This window comes from Esox lucius, chromosome 19 (genome assembly GCF_011004845.1).
Source record: "Esox lucius isolate fEsoLuc1 chromosome 19, fEsoLuc1.pri, whole genome shotgun sequence".
Classification (NCBI taxonomy): domain Eukaryota; kingdom Metazoa; phylum Chordata; class Actinopteri; order Esociformes; family Esocidae; genus Esox; species Esox lucius.
Genome location: NC_047587.1, coordinates 11052463 through 11063692, shown reverse-complemented (window position 1 = coordinate 11063692; position 11230 = coordinate 11052463). Strand labels below are relative to the sequence as shown.

The window sequence follows — 11230 nt, the reverse complement described above, 5'->3', positions numbered from 1 at the left end:
CTGGTCCACACCTGCGGAGTACCTGGTTTGGGGGGCCCATTGCTGTCCCTGTCCTTGTCCACCTGGTCATACTTTTGACCTAGTCTAAAGTCAAATAGACTCTGGATTTAGCCCAGAGAAATGTATTTATTATTCCAATTGGACTCTTCATATCTCCCCCGGCACAGCCAGAAGAGGACTGGTCACCCCTCTGAGCCCTCTCTAGGTTTCTTCATAAAATTCGACCTTCTTAGGGAGTTTTTCCTAGCCACTGAAATCCAACAATACTGTTGTTTGCTCCTTTGGGGTTTAAGGCCGGGTGTCTCTTTAAAGCACTTTGTGACAACTGCTGTTGTAAAAAGGGCTTTATAAATACATTTGATTTGATTGATTGATTGATTGAGATGAGAAAAGGAGAATAAAAAAGTTATATAAAAACATAGACATTATCATTTATGACACATAGAAATAAAGACAAAAAAAATACAGCAGCCATCACCCAGATATCCCCAATTAGATTATTGATTATTATAGCATTGTGTCTGTTAAGTTGATCTGCACATGCCGATTGCAAGGTGCAGCCTGTGTCCAAAACGCTGCTGCCGTGTCCATCCATTGAGCAGAGCAGCTTTGACAACATTAGTGCCGTTGTCTGTCGTTATGGCCACAAGGTTCCGGGTGTTCCCACGCAGAAAGCATATCTCTAAGACCCTGTGCAATAATCTCTGACGTGATCGACCGGAAAATATGACGTCTCATGGCATCTGTTTTGCAGCTTCCATTCATTATGAATGTAATGCAAAGTAAGGCTCAAGTATGGATCCATCGTCCTACTTGACGAAAGATCAAATGGGGCTGCAAAGTGATGAAGAGATGAAGAGGAACCATATGATTTCAATGGCACAGTGTATTTTCTGTCAAGAATTTTAATAAGGTGTTTAAACCCACTGCACTCCACTGTAGTGATGTGAGCCATATCCTTCGCAATGTAGTAACAAATGGCGTCAGTTAGTTCTTTCCATCTTCTTGAATCCTTTTCGTAATGTGAATCATTTGGAAATGCTTGTGTTATCAACACCTGATTTGTGGAGGCACTTGTTGCTGGGCGCTGGTGAGTCTCTCGTTTTTGAGCCAGTTCATATAGGGTAACGTGATTGTGCTCCAAGTGTTGAAACAGATGGGTGGTATTACCTTTGGTCGCTGACACTCTTTTTCTGCAGTGTTTACATTTGACTTTGTTTTGTTATCGTCAGTCCTCCCCTTGTCAAGAGGGCTGACGATTGACTAGGGTACAGCTGACAACTGACTAGGGGAGGACTGACGATTGACAAGGGTAGGCCTGACGATTGACCAGGGTACAGCTGACGACTGACTAGGGGAGGACTGACGATTGACAAGGGTAGGCCTGACGATTGACCAGGGGAGGACTGACGATTGACAAGGGTAGGCCTGACGATTGCCCAGGGTACAGCTGACGACTGACTAGGGGAGGACTGACGATTGACAAGGGTAGGCCTGACGATTGACCAGGGGAGGACTGACGATTGACCAGGGGAGGACTAACGATTGACCAGGGGAGGACTGACGATTGACCAGGGGAGGACTGACGATTGACCAGGGTAGGACTAACAATTGACCAGGGGAGGACTAGCGATTGACCAGGGGAGGACTAAAGCTTAATCGGGGTGATGTTTGACAAGGCGAGAGCGGATACTTGACCAAGGGAGGGGCGACGTTTGACCGGGGGAGGGGTGATGACTGAGTAGGAGGAATTCTAGAGTTTCTTGGGAGGAATGAGGAATGATAATGTTCCTAATATGGATGCTGTAAAAGATTGAGACGCATGTGTGCTTGGCTATTGCGCAATACCATGGGAAGCCTCGATCAGATCTGCAGCGTCAATGTGCAGTGATACACCGGAAGTTAATTAATTTCAAATGGAACGCTGCTATTGGCTTGCAGCATTGCAGCGCAGAAGCAGTTGCAGAACGTTTGGTCTTGTGTATGCGTTTGATTTATCTAACCTACACTCACCTAAAGGATTATTAGGAACACCATACTAATATTGTGTTTGACCCCCTTTCGCCTTCAGAACTGCCTTAATTCTACGTGGCATTGATTCAACAAGATGCTGAAAGCCTTCTTTAGAAATGTTGGCCCATATTGATAGGATAGCATCTTGCAGTTGATGGAGATTTGTGGGATGCACATCCAGAGCACAAAGCTCCAGTTACACCACATCCCAAAGATGCTCTATTGGGTTGAGCTCTGTTGACTGTGGGGGCCTTTTCAGTACAGTGAACATATTGTCATGTTCAAGAAACCAATTTGAAATGATACGAGCTTTGTGACATTATCCTGCTGGAAGTAGCCATCAGAGGATGGGTACATGGTGGTCATAAAGGAATGGACATGGTCAGAAACAATGCTCAGGTAGGCCATGGCATTTAAACGATGCCCAATTGGCACTAAGGGGCCTAAAGTGTGCCAAGGAAACATCCCCCACACCATTACACCACCACCACCAGCCTGCACAGTGGTAACAAGGCATGATGGATCCATGTTCTCATTCTGTTTACGCCAAATTCTGACTCTACCATCTGAATGTCTAAACAGAAATCGAGACTCATCAGACCAGGCAACATTCTTCCAGTCTTCAACTGTCCAATTTTGGTGAGCTTGTGCAGATTGTAGCCTTTTTTTCCAATTTGTGGAGATGAGTGGTACCCGGTGGAGTCCTCTGCTGTTGTAGCCAATCCGCCTCAAGGTTGTGCGTGTTGTGGCTTCACAAATGCTTTGCTGCATACCTCGGTTGTAACGAGTGGTTATTTCAGTCAAAGTTGCTCTTCTATCAGCTTGAATCAGTCGGCCCATTCTCCTCTGACCTCTAGCATCAACAAGGCATTTTTGCCCACAGGACTGCCGCATACTGGATGTTTTTCCCTTTTCACACCATTCTTTGTAAACCCTAGAAATGGTTGTGTGTGAAAATCCCATTAACTAAGCAGATTGTGAAATACTCAGACCGGCCCGTCTGGCACCAACAACCATGCCACGCTCAAAATTGCTTAAATCACCTCTCCCATTCTGACATTCAGTTTGGAGTTCAGGAGATTGTCTTGACCAGGACTACACCCCTAAATGCATTGAAGCAACTACCATGTGATTGGTTGATTAGATAATTGCATTAATGAGAAATTGAACAGGTGTTGCAAATTATCCTTTAGGTGAGTGTAGAACTTTGAATAGATCAACATATACTGTCAGACAAAAAGAGTGTGATACATGTTTGCAGTGATGTATACACTGATCAGCCATAACATTATGACCACCTGCCTAATATTGTGTAGGTCCCACTTTTGCCACCAGAACAGCCCTGACCCATTGAGGCATGGACTCCTTTAGACCTCTGAAAGTGTGCTGTGGCAACTGACGTTAGCAGCAGGTCTTTTAATTCCTGTAAGATGCGAGGTGGGGCCTCCATGGATCTGACCTGTTTTTCCAGCACATCCTACAGATGCTCGATTGGATTGAGATGTGGGGAATTTGGAGGTTAACACCTTGAACTCGTTGTTTTGTTACAATTTTTGGGTTCTGGCCACTGCAGATTGGGAACACCCCACAAAGGCTGCAGTTTTGGAGATACCCTGACACAGTCGTCCAGCCATCACATTTTGGCTCTTGTCAAAGTTGCTCAGATCCTTACGCTTGCCCATTGTTCCTGCTTCTAACACATCAACTTTGAGGACAGGATGTTTACTTGCTCCCTAATAAATTCCACCCAGTGACAGGTACTATGATAACAAGATTATCAGTGTTATTCACTTCACCTCTCAGTGGTCATGATGACATGGCTGATCAGTGTATTTGCACAATATTCAGTCATGTGGTTCATACACTTTTCATAGAAAGGTTTTCAAAACATCCTGCCAATTTGGGGAATTTCTCTGATTAAATGTTTCTAGTTAAAAAGCCTGGAGAAGAGGTTCAACTTGCTGTTTGTACAGGATTTAGTTTTGTTTAGCATTTTATCGGTCGACATTTGCAGGGCAGCAAATAATAGACAGGACAAACATTTTACTCTAAACTGGCGCCTGGAAGGTGACTCTGAAAAACATATTTAAAGAAGAAGAAGAGAGAAGACTAGAATTGATCTCCCTGTCTGGAGAAACAGAGCGAGACCAACTGAAGACCTTCAAACATTTCAGGAGACGTGAAACTGAATATTACAGGTGAGATTTCAACAGCTCTTCATTTCTTTGCTTCTGGTCAACAATGATGCACTATATATAGTGGGCTATGCTATATATAAATGGGCGCCATGGGAGAGAATAGATCTTTAACTTCAAGAAAATGTTTGTCTCTAAAATAAGGCATCAACCTCATTCCAAATGTTAAAAATAGTGCACTACATTGGGAATAGTGTGCAGTTTAGGAACAATCCACATCTGTGTTCAGTAGGGGAAGCTACTGTATGTGGTTGAAGAGGTGATACCTGTTATTTCTTAGCAGTTTCCCAAAATCTTTACAAAATGTACACCACATGAGGTCCCCAGGACTGAGTTTGAAGATTCAAAGTTTTGTTAGTTGCACACATTTTAGCAGATGCTGTAACAAGGTATAGCATAGCATTTTATGAACAACGCTGTTGTCTTAATGAATTGACTCTAACACCTTTTACGAAGCTACATATAAGGTCCACCCAAGTAAAAATTACATGTTTACAGTTATCACAAATTATTACATAATTTACAATTTCCCTAAAAAATGGGACGCTGCGTAAAATGCAAAAAGAAAAGAGAATGCTGTGGAAATGTGCAAATCATTTACTCCCTATATTGTACAGACATTAGTTCAAAAACAACATATCAAATGTTGAAACTGAGAAAATGTATTGTTTTTGGAAAGGTATATGCACATTTTGAATATCATACCAGCAACACATTTCAAAAAAATGGGTGCATGTATACCACTGTGTTGCATCACCTCTTCTTTTAACAACACTCTGTAAGTGTTTGGGAACTGAGGAGATCAATTGCTGTAATTTTGAAAGTGAAATATTTTCCTACTATTGCATGATATAGGGTATCAGCGATGCAAATGTTTCTGGTCTCCTTTGTCGTATTTTTCCTTTCATAATATATAATTACACTTCATGGATGTCAATCTGTCCAGTCAGGATAAGGAATCGTGAATCAACGTCCCCTGTTTTGTGCAAATTAAAGTGACAAAAGGGGCACTGGAGAGGCAACAGCAAGACAATCCCCAAAAAGGGAATGGTTTTGCAAGTGGTGGCCACAGACAATTGCGCTCTCCTTATCCTTCCTGACTGATTGTTCTCCAGTTTCGCATTTTTTGGTAGCATGAGGCAGTACCTGCAGCCTATTCAGATTGCACAGGTACAGTAGTCCAGTTCCTCCAGGATGGCACATCCATACGAGCTGTCGCATGGAGGTTTAATATGTCTCCCAGCACAGTCTCAAGAGCTTGGAAGAAATAGCAGGAGATGCAGAGTCTGCTTGCCTGGACCAGTTGAGGTCATCTTTGATGAACACACTTCAGCTTCCTGAAGTCCACGATCATCTCCATAGTCTTACAGATGTTGAGAGAGAGGTTGTTGTACTGGAAAGGAAAGAAAACGTTGCAGTGGTCTCTTAATTTTTTCCAGAGCTGTATATTGTGTATTTGTTTAGCATCAGGACTAAAATAAAGTTGAGGTGAGAGGTTCTGGAAATGAATGCATGCACTGCAGTCTCACACCTGTGGTGATCTCATTTTGTCCCTCCATCTCTCTCTCTCTCTCAGGAGACAATGGTGGTGTTGAACATTCTTATCCTTCTCAGTTCTGTAGTTGCTCTGGGCAACGCACGTAAGAAGGAATCTACTTCACACTTTTTATTCATTCATTTGTTCATTCATCAAATCTGTTTTCTGTATTATAGTGTGTGTGTGTGGACTAGGTGACATAGTATAAAGTTGTTTTTATAATCCAAGGAGATCAGTTTATCTAGAATTGCCTTTAAAGTCCAACATGCCTTGTGTCTGATCCTTTTAGATGTAGTGAAGCAGGATGAGGGATGTGGTAAATCATGTCCCTCTGGTTGGACCGAATATAACTCACATTGTTACATCTACATCAGCACTCAGAGGACATGGCCCCAAGCTGAGGTATTTTCACCCTCAATTTGAATTTAAATTTTTTTTTTTTTTTTTTTTTTTTTTCTCATTAGCATGCAGGTGTAAATCCACCCATCACCCCTGTTTCCACCTGTTTGGTTCTGTGTTTCCTTCTGTGGGGGGATCAGTACTGTGTACCTTCAACATTGCCTATGGGGACTGCCATTAATGATACTATGGTGTTGATATTGTAATTTTGGTGTTGATTTATTTTAATAAAACCACTACTTGCCTGGTTTAAAAAACTGGAGCCACCTCTGAGTGTTCTATGAGCCTGGATTATGAATCTCATTAGATTTGATTGCTGATATGTTAATGTTATTGTCTAGAGTGGACTACTGACTAATGCTTACATTATAATGCCTCTGTCTTCCTCTAGCAAAACTGTCTGTCCCTTGGAGGAAACCTGGTGTCTATTCACAACGCCGGTGAGAATGAGGCTGTGAAGGATGTGGTGTTTAGAGCAACTAATTCTAACCCCGCGACCTGGATTGGTGGATCTGATGCTTATGAGGTAAAGCAAGGAAGGACAACTCCTGTTATTTTCCCAATACTCACAGATGAATTGGACCTTTAATCATCAATTTAAGTCAAAAGTGATCTCCAAGGAAAAAGTCAGATGATATAAATGAACTGAAAATAATGTCAACTACACAATCCGTTGACCCATGTAATAATGATAATTTGGTATTTCTTTGATACGGAGATCCTATTTATTTCCCACAGAACAGGGTGTGGTTCTGGAGTGATGGAACCAGATTCGATTACCATAACTGGGCAAGTGGAGAGCCCAATAAGGCTGGAGGCAAGGAGCCATGTATTCAGACTAATGCTGGAGGTACAGTAAGCCCACTATCATTCACTGATCCATTCATCAAGTTCATTTTCATTCATAATATTATTTTGATCTTAAATATACAAAGCATTGCATGGTTGTGTGTACATCTTAGTTGATTTGAGAATGACTTGAGTTTCTTGTGTTTCTCTCTAATAGTTGGATACTGGAACGACTTACGCTGTGAATTGACCTTGCCTTCTGTGTGCAAGCTCAGACACCATTAAATTCAGCAAAGCATCAACTCAACTGAGTCAAATATTAAATTAACACTTTTATGCTAAAATGTAATACTTTTTAAAGTAGATTTATCGCTGTAAAAAGGAATGCTTTATCTGAGAAGTGTTTTGTAGTTTGATGTCAATAAAACTATTGCATGCATTATGTTGTGGGTCATTATTAAACATTAATGATATTCACATACTAAAGGTTGTTTTGGATTTGCGAGTATATTAAAAATCAACCTCAAATATTACGACCAGAAAAGTAAATGCAGCCGAGCCGTTGAGCTTGTCAAGGAGAGAGGCAGCAGGCTGGCCATCATTGCAGTTTGAATGCTCGGATTGATGCAATTGTGAACAAAACCGACCAGTGAACACAGGAAGAACCTGTTTATTTGAAATTACAAATACAACGCAAAACATACAACATAGTCATTTTATTTCAGTTAAACAACACCACTAGTCTTAGTTTGGAGTGTTAGTTCGTCGTTTTCCGCTTTCAATTCAGATTTGCTGTAGTGGGACAAACCGTTTCCATTCATTAATTTAAATGATAAGAATGCTAATTACAGCCTGGAGACAATAATGGATGGTTGCAAAAATTGTCCATTTCGGATTAACTTTTGGTAAGTGAATTTTTTGAAAAATAAGATTTTTGGACAAACTATCCCTTTAATGAAGTGACTACTATTAATGTCCCAACTACAATTTGATCAGTTGAATGCAACTTCAGTGAATAGAAGTACCAAATTCTTTACATAAAATTTTAATCTGTACATTATTCCAAACTTTTGGCCCCCAGTGTCTAACCCCACTTCCAAAAACGTGGCCCTGTGTAAAAAATAAATACAGAATGCAAAGATATGCAAATAATTTAAATCCTGACTAGAACAAAGTCAACATATCAAAATGTTGAAACTGAAAAATTCTATTGTTCCTTGAATAATATATGCCCTCTTTGAATTTGATGCCAGCAACAGGTTTCAAAAAAGCTGGGACAGGGCCAACAAAAGACAGGAATAGTTGTGTAATACTAAAAAAGACCCTGGTGGAACATCTCACAACTAATTACATTAATAGGCAACATGTCAGTAACATGATTGGGTATAAAAAGTGCATCCCAGAAAGGATGAGTCTTTCAGAAATAAAGATGGGGAGGGGTTCACTACTCTGAAAGACTGCGCGGGCAAATAATGTAAGTGCAACAATTTAAGAATAATGTTTTTCAGTGTAAAATTGTAAAACATTTAGGGATTTCATCATCTACAGTAGAAAATATAATTAATAGACTCAGAGAATCCGGAGAAATCTCCACTGGCCGTTTTAACAGCTTATTAGCCATTGGTGACATTGATACAGTAACTACTGTGCAGATAACTCGATACGTAGAGTTTGAATCCCTTGTTCTGCTTGTTGGAGCAGATGTTCGTCCATACGCTTGTGCACAGAGCCTATTATTTCCAGAACTGTAGGAGACGATAGTGATGGCCATTCGAGGCTTCATTACCGTTCTTCTAGCAGCAGGATATTATGCTAGCTGTGCTAACGCAGATTTTATTTTTCAAAATTAAAGCCATAATTGAAATATGAGGTAATAGGTCTTCAAACCTCTCCTGGGGACCCCCCAGCCATTCCATCTAGTTCATGTATCCCAGAGCTAGCACACCTGATTCAACTTATTAACTAATAAGCAAGCCCTTACCTGTTGAATCAGGTGAGCTTGTTGAGGGCTAAAACTAAACTGTGCTATGGCTGGGGGGTCCACAAGGAGTGTTGAAAACCTATAATTTAGAGTTTCTTTGGTCATTGGGCTTTTGCAGTGGACTACTGTATTTCTATGCCACTGCTGCACACACAGACATTCAATACTATATTACTTGCAGCATTTACAGTATTCAATATATATAGGACTTGATAATGGGCTGATCATTTGAATCAGGTGTGACAGAGCAGGGAGAGATTTAAAACTTGCAGGGCGGGGTGCCTCCAGGAGCAGGGTTGAAAAACATTGGCCTAAAGGCCTCTACTCTGCCAGGTCTTACAATGGCCTCAGATCAGTGTAGAGATGACTAGGGGCATAGCCAGGATCTGACTGGTATTGGGTTTACACAACATATTTGGAAGTGTAGCAACATTCACTTGGAATTTTGCACACTTTTTATAAAACCACCACCTGTTGATGTTTAGCAATTTGTGTTAACTAAGGTCATCATCAACATATTGCAGAACTGATGTGTTGTAATATATTTGCTTCTAATGGTTTGTCATAAGACCATGTTCCTCTTTGTTTGGTGAAGTCAAAACAAGTACAAGTCTTTAAAGGGCCAGGTACACCATGTGGTACACCAGATGAGTCATTACGGGTCAGTGACTCTAAATGTATTTTTTTTAAACATGTTGTTAAACATTTTGTAAAATTATTCTGCAAGCCTTTTTCCCAAAAAGTTGGGACAGTGTAAAATGTTAAGAAAAACAGAATGGAATGATGTGCAAATTATTTAAACCCTATATTCAAAAGAAAATAGTACAAAGGCAACATTTCAAATGTTTTCATTTTTAAATGAAATGTTATGTTTATTGAAAACTATATGCTGATTTTGAATTTGAATTGGAAAAGTTGTGTAATGCTAAAAAACTAGGTGGAACATCTCAGGATAATAACATGAATACATATAAAAAGAGCATTCCATAGAGGATGAGTCTTTCAGAAGTAAAAATGTGGAGGGGTTGACCACTCTGAAAGACTGCGCAGGCAAATCTTGCAACAATTTAAGAATAGCGTTTCTCAACGTAATATTGCAAAGAGTTTAGTGATCTTATAATCTAAGTATGTCCATGATCGTCAGGCCCTCAGGCAGCACTGTATTAGAAACACACATGATTCTTTAGTGGACATCACTGCATGGGCTCAGGAACACTTCCAAAAACCAGTCTGTGAACACAATATGTCGCTGCTTCTATAAATACAACTTAAAATTCTACCATGCAAAGAAGAAAACATATATAAAGAAGATCCAGAAACACTGCCATTTAAGATGGTCTGATGTGAAGTGGAAAACTGTCCTGTGGTCTAAACATTTTTTAATTTGAAATTATTTTTGAGAATCATGGACGCCGCATCCCCTGGACTAAAGAGGGACCATCCGGCTTGTTATTAGCACAAAGTCCAAAAGCCAGCATGCGGGATGGACAGCATGCATTAATGGATATAGCATAGGTGACTTGCACATCTGTGAAGGTACTATGAACAATATATACAGGTTTTGGAGCAACATATGCTGCCATCCATTCAGGGAAGGCCTTGCTTATTTTAGCAAGACAAATGCCAAATTACATTCTGCATGTACTACATTATAACAGCATGGCTCTGTAGTAAAATAGTCTGGGTGCTAATCTGGCCTGCTTGCTGTCCAGACCTGTCACCCATTAAACACTATGGCGCATTGTTGGAAAAAACCAACAAAAGACACCCCTGTTGGGCAGTTGAAATCCTATATCAAGCAAGAATGGGAAAAATGTCACCTTACTCCTCACTTCCCAAACGCTTACAGGTGATTTTAGAAGAAGAGATGCAACACGTTAATAAACACACCTCTGTCCCAAATCTTGAAACGTGTTGCTGGAATCAAATTCAAAGTGGGGCATATATATTTCCAAAAACAATTATATTTCTCTAATTCAACATTTGATATGTTGTGTATACTATTTTCAAAAAAGTATAGAGATTAAATTATTTGCACATCATTGCATTGTGTTTTTATTAGCATTTTTTGCAGCGTCCCAAACTTTTTGGATACATGGTTGTACAATTATTACAAACAATATTCCAAAAAGGATTAAACAAAAACACCAGTCCCATTATGTCATAGCAGTGTTTGTGTGTGTATACACTGATCAGCCATACCATTATGACTTCTGACAGGTGAAGTCAATAACACTGATAATCTCGTTATCATGGCACTTGTCAGTGGGTGGGATGTATTAGGCAGCAAGTGAACATTCTGTCCTCAAAGTTGAT

The 11230-nt window shown here is 40.2% G+C and overlaps 1 protein-coding gene across 1 annotated transcript; it reads left to right on the top strand.

The window, feature by feature from the left end:
* The first annotated feature begins 3884 nt into the window (after window positions 1-3884).
* On the top strand, window positions 3885-7318 carry LOC105007350 (ladderlectin-like). The gene is made up of 6 exons (XM_010866252.3): window positions 3885-4211; window positions 5785-5848; window positions 6035-6147; window positions 6536-6670; window positions 6883-6994; window positions 7151-7318. The coding sequence occupies exons 2-6, from the start codon at window positions 5791-5793 to the stop codon at window positions 7216-7218; spliced, it is 486 nt and encodes a 161-aa protein (XP_010864554.2). The 5' UTR covers window positions 3885-4211; window positions 5785-5790; the 3' UTR covers window positions 7219-7318.
* The last annotated feature ends 3912 nt before the right edge of the window (window positions 7319-11230 follow it).